This window comes from Meriones unguiculatus, chromosome 21, assembly GCF_030254825.1.
Source record: "Meriones unguiculatus strain TT.TT164.6M chromosome 21, Bangor_MerUng_6.1, whole genome shotgun sequence".
Lineage (NCBI taxonomy): Eukaryota > Metazoa > Chordata > Mammalia > Rodentia > Muridae > Meriones > Meriones unguiculatus.
In genome coordinates this window covers 42,426,831-42,447,671 of record NC_083368.1, presented here as the reverse complement: position 1 = coordinate 42,447,671, position 20,841 = coordinate 42,426,831, and the positions used below count along the sequence as shown (strand labels likewise).

The 20,841-nt window shown below is 40.3% G+C and overlaps 1 protein-coding gene across 1 annotated transcript; it reads right to left on the bottom strand.

Moving 5' to 3' along the window:
* Positions 1 to 9,082: 9,082 nt before the first annotated feature.
* LOC110542359 (taste receptor type 2 member 3-like) lies at positions 9,083 to 9,994 on the bottom strand. The gene has a single exon (XM_021628954.1). The coding sequence runs from the start codon at positions 9,992 to 9,994 to the stop codon at positions 9,083 to 9,085; it is 912 nt and encodes a 303-aa protein (XP_021484629.1).
* Between the last annotated feature and the right edge of the window lie 10,847 nt (positions 9,995 to 20,841).

Here is a 20,841-nt window from a genome sequence, read left to right as displayed (position 1 = left end):
CAGGCAGATGATATGAGATATAGTTAATCTCCTGAATCTAGCAGCACAATAACTTCTCAGCCACGTCTGTCTGTGGGTGTCTTTCAAAGGAGAAAAATCAAGGTTTTGGTGTTTTGTTTTGTTTTTTGTTTTTCTCTCGCCTCAAGTCTTTCAAACAGGGTCCCATTCTTTCCGGAGACTTCTGCAGTTGTATTTTTAGTGTTTAGGGTTCTATTTTTTAGTGTGTGTGTATGCGTGTGTGTGTGTGTGTGTGTGTGTGTGTGTTATGAGAATGTGCATGCATACACATGACGGAGGGCACTCTATATGCACCTGTGGAGCCAGTGACAAGTATAGGGTGACTTCCTCCACCTCTCTCTACTTTACTAGCTTGAGACAGGGTCTCTCATTGAGCAAAGATCTAATGGCTTTGGCTAGGATGGCTGCTGAGCAAGTACAAGGACCTGCCTGTCTCTGCCCCTTACCTCAGCCCCATACAGGTTACAGAAGCTTGAGAAAGCACCCTGCTTCATCATGCAGGTGCCAGAATCAGGGCCTCTTGCTCAGGCTTCAGGCACCTAAGCAGCCATTTACCCAGCTCTTGGAATGTGGGTTGTCCAATTTGACTAAATATTGACTAAATATCACACTAATACCTCAAAGAAGAGGAGAAAAAAAAAGAAGTCATAAACTCAAATTATGAAATAAACTGATACGGAGCTACAAAGAAGAGCTTAAATACAATTATGGGCTATAATGCTCTTAATGTATACTTCCCCAAATACACTGTGACAAACACCACATTCCACCTATAAAATGACCTTGAGTAAACAGGCAGGATCTTTGGCCAAATAAATGCCTGATGTGACCCTATATAAGTACACTTTTCTACGTGTGGATAAAAATTAAGTCCAAAGTGTAAGTTCTTCTATAGCCAAAGCAGATTAAAATAGAAGATGAAAGTCAGTAAAGATATCTCTTAGCCAGGCATAGTGGTGCATGTCTTTAATCCCAGCACTCAGGGAGGCAGAGGCATGCAGATCACTGTGAGTTCGAGGCCAGCCTGGTCTACAAAACAAGTCCAGGACGGCCAAAGCTACACAGAGAATCCCTGTCTCAAACCTTTGCTCAACCAACACACCCCAAAAAGTCTGTCTTAAGGTGAGTGCTGCAATAGTTTAATGTTAAACTAAACATAGAAAACTAACACTGAATAGATGTAGAAAGGAGCTTGAAAGAGGCAGGCAAGATGGCTCAACGGGAGAGGGTGCTGGTCACCAAACCCGAAGATCTGAATTAAATTCCTGGAAATTCCCCATAAGGCAGAAGGCTATCAGCAATTCCTGTAAGTTGTTCTTTCAGTTATACATGTACGCGCACGCGTACACACACACACACACAAACACACACATACAGAACAAATATGTTAAAAATTAGGAAAAAAGGGGGGGTTGAACAAAGGAAATGGCAAGGATGCTGTATGAGAAGATGAAAAGGGAGTTCATCTGCAGAGCGTCAGTCATTGGCTGTGCTGATCACGTGCTCTTGACAGGCGCCTCCAGGGATCAAGGCAGCCATGCCTACGCTTTCCACCATGCAAGCCTGCTGCCCACACAGCTACGGCTTCTGGAACAACACCCTTTGTCTCAAGTACTTTATTTGCTGAGGGACAAATGTAAGTTGGAAGTCATCCAAAAACAACTAAAAGAAACATGAGAGGACAGCATTTTTAAAGGATTAACTAAGTAACCAAAAAATGGAAAATTTAGTGAAGAGACAGAAAAGATGAAGACAGAATACTGCACGGATGAAATTTAGCCATAACTATTTTGCGCTTTCAAGTTCCTGACATTAAAGATAAAAACTTAAAAGACAAAATGAGTTAAATCATGAGGCATTCTGGTGCAAGGACGTTCTAGGTCACAGGCAAAAAGACAAAACAAAGAAAAAAAAAAGACCCACAGTGGTGTGAGTTCCATAGAACGCACCTGGTTAATGAAGGACAGAAAGCCTGCCAGCTGGGAAGTTCTTATTTTCTAAACCCCCAGAGTCAGAGACAGAGCTGAGGGCTGCAGAATGTGCCGGCAGCCTGCAAGCTTTCTAGTGTGCCGTACTGTTAGTCTCTGATGCAGGAGGTTTGAGGACAGACCTTGTGCCTGGACGATCCACTCTTGGCATCTGAAACTCTCCATGATTTACTAAGAAAAGAACTGACTTGGCTTCATGGGTTATCTAATAGGCTGACACTAGGAAAAGGAGAGATGACCAAAGATAGGTGTCACTAGCATGCACGGACAAGCATTGCTGAGCCAAGCATGGCTTGTGCACTCAGCGCAGCTTGTGCTGTCGGGCATATGCTCCTCACCCTTGTAGCTGCTGTCCAGGGACAGCTTGGATAGCAGAAATGTAGCCAGCAGGCAAACATGGAGCAGGTCATGGAGAGAAAGAGAGGAGTAAATAGATTGTACTGGCGCTGTCTTTCTCTCCCTCCCTTCTCTCCTCCCTTCCCTTCCCTCCCTCCATTCTTTCCTCCCTGCTGCCTTCTCTCTCTCTCTCTCTCTGGTATTTATTAGATGCAAAAAACAGACTTTTTACCAGAGTAGGAATTATGAGAAGTTCTTTACAATCTGAATTTAGTGCAGGATGACTTGTGTCAAGGCTTGAGGGAATTGCCTATTTTTCCCAAGTAATGTTAACAAACAGCATGTTTCAGAGCAGGAATATATATACATGTTATAAATATAAGATATATAATTAATATCATATATTACATATATAATCAAAAAATCCTCTCTGCCAGAGCATTCTAGGATAGATAGAAATGGGCACAATCTCTGCTCTCAGGATGTCAGTTCAGCTCAAGGCTGCTAATGCTGCTGCACTATTCATGCGAAGTGACTGAAGATGCACTTGGCATCTTCAGTGATGTGAATGAGAATGGCCTCCATAGGCCCATTTTTGTCCCCAGTTAGCGGAACTGCTTGGGAAGAATTAGGATATGTGGCCTTCTTGGGAGAGCTGTTTCTTGGGGCCAGGTTTTGAGGTTCAAAAGCCTTCACCATCCTCAGTGTGTCCTCTCTGCCTCCTGACAAAGGATCAGGGTGCAAGCTCTCCGTAGTTCCTGTCATTGTGCCTTTGCTCTGCCGTCAAGGACCACAAGTCTATGAAACCATAAGCCAAATTAATTGCTTTTATTTATTGATTGCCTTTGGTACTAGTATTTATCACAACACTCAGAAAGTTACTAAGACACTTGGTTTGTCTTGTAAAATAATTGGAGTAAATAGAAATGGAAATTCTATAAGGTCCTGGCATAAAAGAATAGCAACGTAAACCCAACATTCCATTAAACTGCCCCATTACCCTCACTCCACAACCAGGGGACAATCCCCACTTACTCTGAATAAGGATGAACTGGCATGCTAGGCAATGCTCAGTCAGTGCAGATACTGCCAAGCCTAATCGTGGGAAAGATTCGCAGCCCATATAATCTTGCAGCCTAATTAGATAAGAAATGTGAAATCCACACAATAGCCTGACTCTGGAAATGGATCTATCTGGGTCAGGAGCCTATTGTTATTTACAATAGATGCAAAAAAGAAAATAAAATATCTAGATACATGCTTAAGTATGAAAGTGAAAGACTGACAGAATGAAGATTACAAAACAGTGGTAGAATAAACTGAAGGAGACTAAAGAATGGATTAGAAGAATAAAATTGTTAAATTTTCATTACCATCCAAAAGAACATTAAAATATTAATGACATTCATCCCAGAATTAGAATCTTAAAATGCATAAGCTATGACAAATCTCAATAAACCAAAGCAAACTTCAGAGAGGGGAGGTGGGCAGGGACATCTCAACATCTAATTTCCAGACAGAGTAAGATAAATAGGCACATAGATGGGTGGAACAGAGCAGAGAACAGGAAAATGTCCCTGAATCTCCTGATTCTTGACTGATTCTTGACAGAGATGACAAAGCATCCACAGGAGCCAAGACAGCAGCCTCTTTTAAAAATAGTGTAAGGGAGACTAGAGAGCCACATGCAGAAGAAGGAAATGAGGCCTCTGTCTCTCACCCTGCACAAAACTCAGCTGCAATTGGCTTCAAGGACCTTCACATTCAACATGAAGCCCTGAACCTTCTGGAGGACACGGTAGAAGAAAGACTTCAAGATATTAGCAGAGCCAATGACAAACAGGGCATCAAATTAAAAATCAAACACAAATCAAAACCAAACAAACCTTGCTACATAGCCACGGAAACGATGGCCTGAGCAAAATGCGACCCAGCTGATTTGCCCGATTGTTGCTGTAACAGCTGATTTTATTTTCCTGAGAGTAGAACCAGTGTTTCCAAGCATTCATGCAGGAATAGGGACCATCCAGTGACTCTCCTGAACTTCTCTTCCTGAGCTGGGCCCACTGAGGTAACCCGCACAGTGGACTGAGTAACTGCTATAGCCACACAGTGAGGGACAGATTTTCTGAAACTACCCAAGTACCTGCTCTTAGATCTGAGGTGTGATTTGACATTGTTATTATTATATGTTCATCATATATATGTGTGTGTGTGCCTGAGTGTGTGTGAGTGTGTGTGTGTGTGTATGTGTGTATGCATGTGTTCATATTAGAAAACTTAACTAAAACACATCTTGGTGAGATTAAAAATGTTCAAAACCAACAGGAGTAAAATTACATAATGAATCCCCAGGAAACCATCATGTATTTTACAATATACAGGCTTATGATCAGTCTTGTCTTACAAAATTGTTTCATGCATATCTTCTTTTTCACTTTCAGCTTATTATTTTCCAGCTTATTATTATTATTTAATGTATCATATAATTTTAAAATGTTTCCCAAGAGATGTTTTATTTAAAATACGATCATAAATCCAACACAGCATCTTAAATAAGGGACCAGGAATTTTTTTGATAACATGACCTAATTTATATTTGAAGATAGTCCTATTTTACAATTGCCACATTTTTGTTAACGGTACTTAAATTTGTTTTGTATTTGAAGGACATCAACATCTTACTCATATTTATCCCAATTTTTTTTTGTTACCTGAACATTCATTCCTCTTTTCATACGTTTGTTGGAGTACAGAATCACTCTGACAGAGCTCTCTTTGCTTGGAGTCTTCCCATTTCTGCTAGTGTGTCCTGTAACGAGGCTGCTCGCTACTAGATGGCAGTACTTGTAATTGTAATTTCATCGTAGTTGACAACTAAAGCAGGGATGTAAATTTTCCTGTCTGTGCTGTTTCATGAAGTTAGATTTAATGAGGTGGTTTTTTTTTCCTTTTAAAATGTCAGTAGAATTGAATCAACTAAACTTATTACTACTTTCGGAAATGGAATTAACACACTCTCTGATTATTTCTCTGTTTTTATTTTACTGAGAGGCATGAGTTTCTCTATCCAAAGTGTACATTCAAGTGCCTGTTTGTGATTAATTGATTGCTATTATGTACTTGGGGCTAAGAGTACATTGCAGCGTGGCTCCGTATTTCAGCGATATTAGAAATTCTTGTTTACCAAAGATGAAACTGTAAGCACATAACACAAGACAATGTACAGAATGCCATGTGATGATGCTCTTAGGTTCAGTATGAGAAATGAACAAACGAAAGGTGCCTAGAGTTTGGCAGTTTCCTGAAGGTCTTCTAAAACAAGGAAGAGCAACGCTGAAGCTGACGATGTGCTGTTTCAAAACACAGAAGCAGGGACGAAGGACATAAACGTGAATAAAAGGTGCAGGCAACTTCTTAGGATCCCTTTCAGGACTCTTCGTTTGTTTGTTTGTTTGTCTAGAGACGGGTTGTTGTTTTTTTCTGTCTAACAGCCTTGGTTCTGTAGACCAGGCTGGCCTTGAACTCAGAGAGTTCTGCCTGCCTCTGCCAGCTGAATGCTGGGATTAAAGGTGTGCACCACCACTGCCGAGACCCTTACAGCACCATTAAGAATTCATTCTCTGAGACAGAAATATTGTTAGGTCATTAAAGACTCTCTCCTTTGAGATAGATAATTCTGCATATAATGAACTTTTAATCCCCATGAAATACATGGGATGTACAAGTTATTTTCAGTTGCGAACAAAGTTGGGAAGGTAACATGTAATAAATGGAAACTTCAGTGCACTGATTTTTTTGTATCTCTTTGCTTTAAAGCAATGTGATTCCTCTGAGTACTGCTTAAACAACATGCTTAAACCAATGAATTAACTGAAAATTCTATGTAGCAGCAATTTTTATCACATGACAGGTAACGGAATGAACTTTTCTATAATGTAATGAGCATAAAATAAGACTTTTTTCAGAACAAAAAATAAGAATGAGTTTATTTGTGGGGTATGTAACTGCTACCCTCTTGTGTTTGATGCCTAGGCTCATTCCTCTGTATCAAGTGCATGGTTTTATGTTGGAGTTAAGAGGTGGAGCAGACAAAAATCAAAGCTTAACACAGGTGAAAAGAAAATGGCAGAGGAGAACTAGGTACATAGATTCAGGCCAGAAAATGTAAGAATTACCTGTCAGAACAGTGAGAGAGCTGGTAGTGGGAAATGAGATGGTAACTTCTGGAAACTTCTTTGGAACACAAGGACTAGATATTGAAGGTCATATTTGTGTCAGTGTATCTCTGAGACAGCTGTGCAAGGTAGGGAGTCTCTGCATGGCCATCATTGACTCATCACCACAGAGCAGGCAAGGATGGCCACAAACCAGTGAAGGAGTGTGGATGAGCCCCTGTCCCTTCTGGGTGCTCACAGACAGGCACCTGGCCTATCTGCTGGACACATTGGTAGTGGGTGTTCTCCTTCCTGTCCCTCATCATAATACATGCTTGAAAGCAAGGGCTGGTGAGCAGGAGAAACTATCCACGCAGGAAGAGTACCGCCTGTACATGGGAACTATTCTCAGGAGTCATTTAGGAAGTTTGTTTGGCCAACGTGTAGTGACTTTGGGGACTTGGGAATAGTTGTGTTTCTCTTCTCAAGGGGAAAAGCAGAAGATCCAGTTGGAGCTCAGAGTCAAAGTAATTTCTAGCACAAGGACAGAGGAGACTCCAGTTTTAACTGTCTGTGTGTCTGGATAGACGAGGGTAAGTTTGAGGAAGTCAAGCCTGCTACACACTAAAGAGCACTAAAGCCAATTTTCTTCAAACACACAATCACTGATTGCTGTAAAGAAGAGGAACCCTCTGATTTGCTCTCAGAAATTACTCTGAGCATTTCAGGGTAAAAATGTCTACAGAGCATATCTGTGAACGACATAGGTAACTCTGATAGTATGTGACACTATCAAGCTGTATCGAATTTAGTTGGTTATGCTCCACTGAGCTTGAGGCTGGCTCTCCGTGTAGGTGATGTTCAAACCTGAATAACAAGGCATGTCACAAGTGCAGCAATCCTCCTGCTGAGAATGTTCCAACTGCACCCATCGTGCCTTGACCAACTCTCCTCAAAGAAAGCCTCACCTTGTCCTTCACTTATCAGATCAAACAACCACAATGCCCAACAGTGTGCTACAGCTGATGGCAATGTGGGCGTCAGCCTGGTGGCCTCTCCTAAAGACCAAGACAAATGCCAAACATTGTCTCACCACCTTTCTTCTCCCTCTGCTCACTCCATACACACTCTATTCTTTTGAAATCCTCTGGCGTTTCCCACCTTTCATAACTTCATTCATTCTGTCACCTTTAAAATCACACCAAGTTAATATAACTAGTTAGCAACTGACTAAGTGCAAACCTGTCCAGCTGGACCTCAGAAATTAGGTTCTTAATCACTGTGGCTGTAAACCACTGTTCTCAAAGTGTCCCCAAGCCACAGGCAGGGATTTGTCAGCACTGCTAATATGAGGTACTTCCTGATCACTGAATCAGAGGCTCTCATGTTGGGACCAGCAACATGACCTCATACAAATGTCTCCAGTGAATCCAATGTCATGCTGGGAGCAGCAATGTGACTATACACAAATGTCCCTAGTGAGAGCAGTGTTTGTTCAAATATGAGAAACTTTTCTTCAGAGAACAGCAAAAACATTGTTAGCATATTTTGAACCTATTATCTGGTAGTAAACCATTGTGCATATACATATCTACCTGAGTTTTTCTTTGTCCCAGCAACTTTCAATCACTTGTAATTATAATTTGTTATAAGTAAAGTAAGACATCTTATTTCCGTTTAGGAGTCAAAGAGGATTTTTCAGATTTGAACTGGTATTCCAAGCAATGGGAGTTGTTTCAAAAATTATTTTTCCTCCTCAAATCCCAACTTTGTCCCTTCAGTCTCTGATCCGTTTCCTGCTACTGTACCCAGTCAGAAGCTCAGTCAGGGATCAGGTGAGGTCCCTAGACGGGGTGCTTTCTTCTGAGATGTTCCATTCAGCAATCTCCCCCATACTCTCTCTCTGGAAATGAGTTTGATATTTGATATTCCAGGAGGTTGAAAAATACATCTTCGTTTTGTTAAAGAGAAAACAAAAACAGAGAACCTTGTCTGTTCTTGTTTTTGTTTTGTTTTATTTTATTTGTTGGCTGGCTCAAGTGTCACCTGACCCTCTCTTGCTGTCATCTACCTGAGGTCAAAAGTGGATGAGATGTTACCCTATTATCCAGGACAGTCATGGCATCTCTGTGATAGTGTCAGAGTTATGATAATATTATCATGCCATTTTCATTTTTCTAATGAATCTATTTTAAAACTGTTAAGTGTACCAAAAGACCATTTTTTTAATGATCTGTCAAGTCTTGAACTTAATGCAGCTGTGTTACCTTATTTCATCAGAAAGATTCCCAATTACCTGGAAAGACAGACAATAGAATTCAAATATTGATTTACCCAAAGACGTCTTAAGCCTTGCTCTAATTTCTAAAACAAAGTTGGTAGTTCATGAAAATTAATACTTCTTAATGTATATCACAATATTTTAAGTACACAGTTCATGGAAGACTGATATCTTATCCATCCAAGATTCAATGATTGTCTCACATGTCCTAGATACAGCCTGGGAGGAAATGGCCAGGAGAGAGGGCACAGAAAACAAGAGAGTTCACTGGATCCATATCAGGAAAATAGACAGTCTCCTCCTCACTCTTTCTTCTTCAGGCAGATCATTCTTCTGAATAGGTCTTTGAACTTAGAATTACTTAAGATGATTATGACTGAATGGCCGGCAGGATATGCCGCCATGACTTCCTTCACGACAAAGAATTGATGACTTCTGTAGGGAATTCTAAATGTCATGTTTGCCATGAAGGCAGCAAAGTAAGAAACAAAGAAACAGAAGAACGTGGTCACTGTTTTTAACGCATTTATGTGGGCTTCTGCTTGGAAATTTGACAGCTTCTGGGTTCTGCTTTTTAGCCGGTGCATATGCTTGTAAAGAGAGATGGATAACATAGATGCACACATCACAAACACAGAGAGGGGAAGTAGTAAGACCAGGTTTACAAGGAGCAAGTCATTGTCTTTCACTAAGTCGCCGTCACTAATATTTAGCTTTGTTTCTTCCAGGACATACCCATCCTCAGTTAAAGGGAAGCCTACCTCCATACAAACTGTTGCAGTACCCAAAGAGGCCAGGAAGCTGCCCAGAAGCAGCCAAAATATAAGCTTTGAAATCCTGAATTTCAGCCAAAGAAACCAGGCCTGAGTGAAGCCTGAAATCTTCAGGCAGTAAAAAACAGAAAGACAGGTAGCAAACCAGAGGCCAATTGAACTGAAGAACATCCAGACAAACATTACCTTTGCACCATAAATGTTTTTCTCATAAGCATATGGAAAGAACACAGAGAAGAAACTCTGAGTCATGAGCATCAGCAGCAGCCCAAGTCTGGACAGGCCTGTGCACACCAAGAGGCTCTGTAGTACCAGGAGCTTTCTGCTCTTGACCAAGTCATAGCCGTTCACGGTGATAAGGAATCCGTTCCCGGCAGTCCCTATGAGGAACTCTGCTGTCATGATGATTATGTGAGAAATAGCTGGGAAAGAGAAGGTCATGATGAACTGCAGCGTTTCTCTGGATGATCTCAGGTCCTGCGTACAGGATCACAGAGTCCTGAGAAACTTGGCTGGCTGCCAGTCTCTGGATTGTAGTGGAGCGTTATGCATGCCTTCCTATAGGAAAGAAAAACAGACGACCTTTTCACTCCAGTGCTCATCACGTGAAACTGAGAGTGCAAATCCAAACGTTTGAATGATTACTACCTCTTCCAGTTATATCCTCAGAAAAGAACTGCCGTGTTGAACTAATTCCTGTTTTCTAATTTGGTCTTGTTAAAAAAAAAAATCTGATTGTGAGGATGTTTCATTTTGACTACTGCTATTAAGGTTTTGTGTTTGATTTTTTTTTCTAGTGCCAAAAACAACAGCCCCAGGGCACATGCTTGTTTCTCTTTATTGTAGCAAATGTCCAATCTCAGATACCGCTTGTCCCATCATGGATGGCTCTTTATTCAACACACCAATTGACTTATAATACTGCTGGAAAACCTTAATAAAATTTCTTCTCTTGATTCAAGGATGAAGCAGAGGAGGAAATCCCAGAAGGGTAAACAACACTGAAGATGTTTGAAAAAAAAAAAACATATGGAGACCTACTATTTTATAAGCTTTCAAATATAGATACACACATACACATGGAATATATTATATATTGTGTAAAATGTATATGTGAGTGTGCATATGGATAGAGGAGTTTAAATAGCATTAACCTAATACAGGGAATAGTGGTTTTCTTAGAATCCATAGGTTGTCAAATAAAAATCCCGGCTCCAGGTGTGGGATAACTTCCTTTGTATTGTTTGCCAGAGAGGTCACAGAAACCCACCAAATAGTATGGGTTAGTGTGTTGCCTTCGGTTGCTCACCAGAACGTGGTGCTAAGACCCTGTTGCTAAAAGCACCACACACTTTGGTCAAAGGGTTTTGAGAGATCAGGCATAGAGTGATCTGGAAGCTTCCTCTATGCTGCCTAACTTTTATAGTATTGGAAGCCGCAATGCAGCCAGTTGGGGGAGAAAAGTCACCATCAGTTTGTCCCAGCCGTGAACCATGTGAACCAAAATAAAGACTGGCCGGGCAAGACCTGCCTGCAGTTATGACTTGAAAGTCGTAGGAGTGATCCGTCACTTTCTGATGGGATGGAAGGCACACTCCACGGGAGGGAACTTAGCAGTGAGCCTACTCCCGTTATTTTGCTAAATAGTCACAGTATCAAAAAAGGCTTTTAGTTTTTGTACTTTACTTCCGTACCCATAGATTTGTGCAGCTTTTTCAGTCTTTATCAGAGAAGTGTGTGTGTGTGCGTGTAATGAACAGAAGTTAAAACAGAGACACACAACTGGTCAGAGTGCTGGGAACGATTTGTGGAGTGCCCATCCACAAATTGGGCATTCCCACTTGGACATATAGCATCCCTTTCCCACCGCAAGGTTTAACTCATAGAAAAATGGGGTAGAATGTTTATGAAAGCCAGAGTAAGAGAGTGCCGGTGACTTCTGGACGCAATAATACTGTTGTACTCGTGAACTCACAGCAGCTTGGCCTCTGTGAAAGCGTTGACACTTCTGAGCACCAGTACAAGAGCTGCATGGTATTAAGCCAGTCAACATTCCAGCATGGAAGTAGGGGAACACATGCCCCCCACTTCTGGATGAGGAGCTCTTGAGAGCTGATGGCTACTAAGAGGGAGAATCAGGTTTCCTCAGGTCTATAGTCCCTGATAGGTTGATCAGAGTCCAGTAGATGGCCCCACACCTGTGCATGTGTAGGTAGCTCTAAGTGGACTCAGTGGGCTATGAAGGAAGGCATGAGGCAGGGAAGGGTAAATGGGGAAGATTCCCAGAGGAGCTCAGGGAATGGAAGGCGGATGTGACAGGAATAAATCACATACATGGATGAAGTTCTCAAAAATAAGTTTAAAATGATGTATTAGAACAAAATGAAACAAAAATTCCCCTCCCTTGAACTTGAGCTGTGTGTTCACCCAAGGGAATTGACTCGTTAAACTTCAACAGCAATTTCTGGGAACTAGTGGTTTAAAAACAAAAGCCGCACTTCCCCCTAAAACTTACTGTATTTTCATTGTCTTTGTGTGGGTGGAATATTGACTTTAGGATTAGCAAACTAGAGGTATAATCGTGGTAACGGGTGATCCTGCCGCTCACAATAGAAGGCTCAGGAATATTAACAACCAGCAGGGGCCACAATCACTGTTAAAACGAGCTGGCTCTCTGGATTAAGAAGAGGTGCATGCCTAACCCTGCTCAACTCACACCACATGCAAAATGCAAGAGACTGTCACTACGTGAGATGGCATGAATCTTAGAAAAGTCACAGCAGACACTTGACAAATGTTAGCTGCTACAAACCCTAAATACCTGTCTTTGTGATGTGCTTTACCATATGTGTATACATGTATGTATACATATACTGTAAAGTATTTCCATCCTATAAAATGAATAATATATATCATATGCCAACATATAATATATAACATGTAATTATATATTACTATGTGTTATCTATTGACATAATATAACATTAATGTATAACATGACACATTAATAGTATATATACACATCCAATGAAGAAATAATTTATACAGGTAGTCAAAAAGAGAAAAATGTAAGAACACTGAAATAACAAAAGGCAAACAACTGGATTTGGCTTCCATTGTCCACACTGATTATGACTTCAGAAAGCCACCGTGTCCTCTGTGAAGTATCACCTACTCTATCTTGAAAGCAAATGTCATTACTTTGTGCAACGTTCCTCTGCAAACACTGGGACCCCATCAATGTTCTACACTCCACAGCTCACCAAGATGTTGGAAGACTGAGTCCATCTCTTTCTCTTTTAAAATTCTGCTTTTATGAAGCGTATTGTAAGCTAGGATTTCATTCTGCCTGGCTTCGGGCATTTTGTTTAGAAACCACAGTTTTCATATTTGCCTTCTGAAAACATTGTCCCTTAGAGGGCATGTTGTGAAACTTCAGCAGAATTTCAAACTGCTGGTGTCATAATCCTGAGATGAAGGGAGGATAAAGAAAATCTCCACAGTTTATAGCGTAGCCTAAGTTAAGGGGTAAGACTAAAGCATAAACATTATGTTTAGTTTTTAAATGCTACTGACCTACATAGAATTCTTACTTAAAATAAAAATTTGGTCTCAGTCGTCAGTTTTTCCAAACTTCTGTTTTGGTTTTCTAGTAACTTCATCTCAATAAAAGATCTTGCTGAGCTAAAAGTTCTTGAGCCAACGAGAGGTAGCGTTTATATATAAGTAATCATTTGGATGATAGGCACATGTCAATTATTAATTATGTTATGCTAGACTAAAATCTTAGACTATATACCAACTCTATGGCATTTTATGTTAAATCCTGGCATATTCAATGTGGTTTAACTATACTGTCTGACCATATACTTGTAATGAAAAATATACCAATATGCCTGTATATTTTAGTGCAACAATGGAGGTCCTTTTATATGTCAAATATCTTTATCATTATAACCAGTGTTTACATATAGAGAAATCTGCATAATTTCTTCCATGTTCTTTTGGTGTCCTGTTCTAGACTCTTCTCTCAATTTTTATGGAACATTAAGATTTAAAAAGGATGGAGCAATACACAGACTTTCTTATTTAACAAAAACATTCATATTGAAATAAATATAATTTTGCTGATTGTTATGAAACTGCATTTTACACATGCCTCAGACTGCAAATATTCTATAAACATAATTTTTACTTAGCTTCTTTAAATGTCACTTCGTATATAAATACATAATCAATCAGCTAGAGTTTATCTCCATGAAGTGTTTTACAATATCTCGGCTGAGTTAGCGTCAACTCACCTTGCCTTTGTCATCTTGACTCTGGTACTGCCGCTCCCAGGGTGTGGGGCTGGTGATTCTGCTCTGAAATTTGAATTTCTAGAATTTATTTCATTGTGAAATCCTGGATTCTGGCTCTCATTTGCCTCGTTAAGCACACCATTTAGTTAAAGGGAATGGTCGACTTTTGTAAGGGCCGTTCTAAAAGTATAATTGGCATTAAGCTACAATTAGTTTATATTTGCATTTGTGATTTTCCTGTCATATGTCTACTGGTTTGCATTTACCCAGTCCGACCCATCTTGAAAATGGCTTTAATGAAGAGCTTGCTTAATCAGAGAGAAGGTTCATGGTGACAGAGACAGTCTTACCATGTACAACTCACTGGCATTTTCTGAATTTAGAGAAAGGCGGTGATCAAATGAAGAAAAGTGATTCTCAAGTTAAGAGGTGATAGCAAATGTATTGTGGGAGACTTCTTTTATGAGGCCACTTGATATTTATAGCTAAATTTACATATCCAGTCTCAATAAATACAAATTATCATAAATACCTAGTTCTTGAGAATTGGTATACCTCTAGTGAAATTGTTTGAGCAGAATATTCTGATTCTAAAGTGAGGGACATAAATTAGCTGGGAGACTAGAATTGGGTCTAGCAACATGGCTCAGTGACTAAAGGCGTTTGCCACCAAGTCTGATGACCTGAATTCAATTCCCAGATGCCACATGGGTAAAGAAGAGCACTGAATCCAAAGTGTTGCTCACCAATTTCCACCCAAGCACACAGCCACTTACATATAGATAGACAGATGATAGTTAGATAAATGATAGGCGAATGATAGACGGATATATGCTTGAATACATGTAAGAAACATTAACCATAGCAAAAAAAAAAAAAAGAAAATTAAGATGATCTTTAATTATTGATATTGTTCCCAGGAATTTCCCAGGTACCAAGTAGTCTGCATCGGTTGTTACTTATTATAATTGCTCAAGTGTCTGCATTTTTTTTTCCAAATAAAGCACAGGGATCAGGCTAGGCACCCTACAGGCAATGGAAGAAGACTGTGTCCGTTATTAAAGTGGAAAATATTTTTCTTAATAATTCATCTACCCATTGAGGCTTTGCACAAAAATTGGCCTTTTGGGATCAAATTCAATCCATTAGAGTAATTTAATTCTATGTAAATAAACTTTTATTCTCAATTCTGTATTATTTTGTGCTATCTCATAGTTACAGGAAGTGATAGGAGGAGTACCCAGCCTTAAGAGAGGTAACCTACCCACATATTGGTCCTACTTCACCTACTGTCTCCTTTGTTGCGACTGTGTGGAGAAACGGCTCCAGTTTCTTTTGGTAGATCTGCATGTCTCCTTCACGATTTGTGCACTTTTTTATTATGTTTCTACTGAAAAAAATCCCAATACGCTGTCAGTATAGATTTTGAGCTGAGAGATGATGTGAGTATCCTTTTCCTGTGTAGTCTCTGAATTTCCTCCTGGAGTTTGTGGAACAGCAACAAGTGCTGGATGTGTGACAGAGAATCCAAGCAAGGCGATCCCTCCTAGTTCCACCTAAGCCTTTCTTCGTGTATGTGTCACACTGTACATATAAATCGTCCCAAGGAAAATTAGACATAAAATCAGACATCCGATGAGTCTATTTGGATTTTATAACAGCTTATCACTTTAGGCACACATTAGCAGCAAACGGCTTTTGTGGCCCACAGATGTATTTCCACTTTTCTACACAGGCATCGTCACGCCACCGTTTCTCGAAAATTGTGTCGTTGGCCTGTACTTGGGAAAGTAGTGAAGAGAGTGAGGTTTGAGGACGGGATAAGGAAGGATGTGAATGTAGGTGGTGATTTGTAGCTGATGAAGTTTTCTCTTCTAAGAAAATATGTTTGGAAGGACCAAGAAAATAGTTACGAACAGTATTTTCCCAGTAGATTGCTATGCTGTTCACTAAAATGACACAGTACATTCTTAACGGAATACTTTCTTAGGAGGAAAAAAAAACCACATAAAATCGGTTGAGAATCACAGTACGTTTACTGTAACCCATCTCCCCTTTTATGCACACACAGGGAGAAGTTAACATTTCCCAGGAGAATAGGTCTGTGAAGTGTTCAAACCGGGATTTTGGCATTGGGTTGTAAGCACACAAGACTACCCATCAGTGCTGTGGGACTAACACAGTGAATAACAAGTAAAGCCCAGGCATGATTTAACAAATATTGTTCATTTAACACATCTGTGAAGAGCAACACACACGGAAATTTATATGGAAGCCATAGAATGCTCCTAAGGGAAAGGATTCACATTCAGTCACTGTTTGCTTCTTTTATAGAGCAAATTATTACAGGGTACATGAGTTATTCCAGGTTACATAGGTAAATACTGACAAAACTTTTAAAGTCCCCCTTCCTGGGGTTCCACATCCTCCCAGGTAAAACAAGTGTATTTGGAAAAAAGAAGAAAAATCTACATTTTAGATTTTGTCACTAGAGAGACTGATATTCAGCCAACGCCTTCAAGCTGCCTGGCACAAGCTGTGTCTCATCTAGAAGAAATCAAGAGTAAGATTTTGTGATATGATAGTTGCTATTCAGAATGTTGTGCCTGTATCCTATTACACCCCCATCCTGAAATGGACTGTGGCTCATCTCCACAGGCAAGACAACCTATGGCAGCATGCATGGATTCAGGAAAATAAGTTGCATGCAGAACATTTGGTAGCGTGTTTATCGTAGTTTGCTTTCTATTGTGGTAATGAAGTATTGAGCAAAAGCACCTTGACAAGGACAGGATTTATCTCATCCTCCACTCCCGCGTGATAGTTTATCAATGGACGAAAGTCAGGGCAGAACTCAAGGCAGAAGCCTGGTTGCAGGAACGGAAACGGAGGTCATGGAGTCATGCTGCTCACTTGCCTGCCCCCGTGGCTTCCCCAGCCTGCTCTCTTATGAAATCCAGGACCACCTGATCCTGGCCAGCACTTCTCCCCGTGGCCTGAACCTCTCATACCAGTTGTTACTCAAGAAAATACCTACAGATTTGCCTGTGGGCATCCAATAGAGGAACTTTTTCAACTGAAGTTCCCTCTTCTCAGATGACCCTGGTTGAGTTGACAAAGAAACCCAACAAGGCTAACCACAAGAGCGTAAAGGTACATTCCTAAACCTAGAATAATAACGTGAGTAAAAACAAAGTTCTGGTGTCAGATAATGTAGGCTCAGAACATTAATCTATTCTATCTTCATAAAGTATTGTGACAGGCAACCTTTCATTGCCTCTGTTAGAGCTTAATGGGAATTCAGACTTTTGCTGATTTATCGAATACATAATTGATCTGCCTTTTGATATCTATATTTTCTATCTTTCAGAATATATTATTTTATTGTTCTACAGCTCGCAATTTATATGATTTTGAGTGCATGATTTTACTTAAGATAAGTTATTAATTTTTAATTTATATGTATTTATATGTGCCTGTGTGATCTATGTGCACCACAAACATGTGGATGCCGGTAGCATCCAAAGAGAGCTGGAGTCTTCGGAACTGAAACTGCGGAGGCTGAGAGCCACCTGATGTGGAGACTGTGAGCCAAACTTGAGTTCTCTGCCAGAGCGGGAAGTGCTCTAAGCCTCAATGAGTGATCTCTTCTGACACTATATTATAAGGCAGACCCAGATAATATAACCCTTTAACTGTTCTATATAAGAGTTTAACTGTTGGATTACTTTCTATAAGATGAAAATCAGAATACTTAATGTGTATTTATTCATAAATGTTCTCTGCTATTTTCCTCGTTTGAAATTTTATATAAAGCTTTATAATACATTTTGAATGTCAGTGGACAGACACACATACTATTTTCAACACTTAAGGGCATCTTTAAATGGCATTCCATCGTTAAGATACACCTTTTAAATCACTTATTTTCTTGTTCTTTTATAATTAATCCAAGGATATTACTAGTAACTGGGACACAGTACAATCTAAATCAGTAGGGCAATAAAAAATAATCACTAAATCTTAAATCTCAAGATGAATTAAATGATATTTTTAGAGAGCCTAAGTAGTACTGTGGTTTTCAGGCTCACGCACCTAATCTTCATTTCATTATAGAGGTAGTTTGTGTATGCGCAGGGGTGAATATTTCCATGGGGGTGAGTTGCAGTTCCTGCCAGGCCGACTTACATACCGACTCATAGTCTGTAGGGAAATGCAGGTTTTGCTCTATGTAAATAAGTGAGACGATGGTTCTTCTTACTAATCCATATTTGCATATATTTTCTGAATTATTACTGGTAACAGCAAACCTAGTTAATACTCATAGTCTTTTGTGGAGATGTACATTAAAACATTAAACATGCTATCAGACCATAAAGAAACATTCCCACAGGTGAATTACTCATTGCTATCCTTTATCTTTATGATGACATAATTGTAACAGAAAATGGTAGTCTGATAGAATACTGAAGTAATCTCTCGTTCAGAGAGAGATAGGTTCCTCAAATTGTGGAGATTCTTCAAGTGATGGGACCTTACCTACGTCCAAGAAGAGCTGGCAGCCTTGATGAGAGAATGTGTAGCATTTAGCAACTCAAAGCACAATTCTCAAAGCAAAGATGGGTCTACCACAAGGCTGAGGATGCTGAGAGTCTGATGCCTTCTGTTACCACTAAGGAGATTCTTCCTAGGCCCTGCAAGGAGCTCTGGAAATGTCCTATGTGCCTTTACAACGTTTGCCAGCGGAATACTGGTTTGTCTTCAATCGTTTCTCTTCAAGTGTTTGTGTGAAATAAATGAAGACATGTCTCTTCACTTCTCTCCTCCTGCACTTTGCTGTGAGAACATTTGTGTAGGCCCTACAGTTTTGAAAGGCATTTTCCAGAATTTTTATTTCACTAGAAGGAAGATGAGTTAGGAGATTCTGAGATGTCAGGTCCTATGTGTACATGGGCTTCAGTTTCCTTCACGGGTACTGTTTGTTTGTTTGTTTGTTTTCTCTTTTGAATTATTTTTATTTTTATTAATTACATCCTATTCACTTTGTATCCCCCTGTTCCTCCCTCCCTCCTCCCCTCCCAATCCACCCTCCCTCTTCCCCACTTGATTCCCTCTCCCAGTCTACTGATAGGAGAGGTCCTCCTCCCTTTCCCTCTGATCCTAGTCTATCAGGTCTCCTCAGGAGTGGCTGCATTGTCTTCTTCTGTGGCCTGGTAAGGCTGCTTCCCCCTCAGGGGGAGGTGATCAAAGAGTAGGCCAATCAGTTCCTGTCAGAGACATTCCCTGTCCCCATTACTATGGAACCCACTTGGATACTGAAGTGCCATGGGTTACCTCTGTGCAGGGGTTCTAGGTTACCTCCATGAGTGATCCTTGGCTGGAGGTACTTCTGTTATACCAAGGTATTTGTGCAGGAATAGTTTTCTGCCACCCATCATTTCAGGTAGGGAGGGTTCATGGATGAGCATCAGCACTGGAGCCAGGGGTTTATCAATTCTAGAAACGTGTCCATCAGCATCAAACTCTACAGTGCACATATAATGGGGGAGAAATGATCATGAAACAGGCATACTGGTCTCTGTAAACTATTCTGCTGCCCTCTAGAGGTCTTGATCAGGTTTATGTTCTCTGCTGGTTAGAGAACTAAAGGAAGAAAAAAATATTAAAGCAAAAAGTACCAGCAGGGAAAATTTCAAACATAGCAAACAGGAGAAGTCACAATCAGCCAGTAAAGAAAGGCTTTTATTAAGTGTGAGGCATTTCACACACACACACACACACACACACACACACGAAGATGGGGCCTTGGGAAGCTGAGGCTTGTCTCTTTGAGAGCTGTAGGTTTTCAGGTCTTTGAGGGAGCCCTCATTCTAATTTCTAGGTGTCAGTTTGAACAGAGACAGGGATGCAGCAGGTCCAAACATTTAGAATAAATACGTGATGGTCTGTCCTTGAACTTGTCAGACTGGTCCATAAGCAAAGAGCCAGCCCTGCTGGAGAAAAGGCCCACAAGGCTTTTGTCCTAAGCTGCTATTCTTTTGTCTCAGATCAGAGAGGAAGAATAAAGTCAGCCATTTTTGTAAGTTGAGCATCTTTTTTTTATCTAGTCCTTCTTCCTGTTTGCCTGCCTATCAAGGAATCTGCCTAACCCCTCATCCCTCATGCCAAAGTCATATTGCTTACAATTGAAAGGTGCAACAGCCCCAACGGTGATGTGATAGAATTACTGACACAAAAAAACAACTGTCACCTTAAAGGAAACAGGAGAGTTTATTCTGTTTTGAATGATCATGTCCTGGGGCCGTGGATTTAAATTACTCCAAATTTCACATTCCAACATGGAAGCAGTTTCATGAAGCTTTATAGTTCACAGAACAAATGAAGTCACAAATCAAAGCAAGATTAAAATACATTAATAGGTATACATTAATAGGTAGTCAGGAAAATGGAGGAAGCTTCTTTATCAGCTTTAGATACTATCAGATAAAATTCTTAGCTTCTGGGTAAGCAAGAGCTAGTGGTCTGCTAGGTTAATAGATTTCAAACGGATTTTTTCTATTAGTTACAGGATGTTAGTTCTGATAGAGGCAGGGAAGGAATCCCTGTTGGGAGACAGGGGAGGTGCTAAAGCTAGCCCAAGAGAAGGTATTAGCTGTGGACCTGTAATATTTCACTCTCACCACAGTACAAAAGTTCTAATCAATCTGTTTCTGCAGACACAGCTCCTTTCCAGTAGTTCTCGTTCACATAGCTAATGGTGCTCTGTAACGCCTGATAGAAATAAAATGGAATGAGGTAATGACAAGATGAAGTTATAGTATATAAATGCAGGTTTATTGGGCAGAGTGGGGGAGAGGGAAGGAAGAGAGAGAAGGGAGAAGAGAGAGATAGAGAAGAGAAAGAGAGACAAAAAGAGAGATGTAAGAGAGCAAAGGAGAGCAGAGGGGAGGGGAGTCGAGAAAGGAAGGGGGGAAGGACAGAGGAATC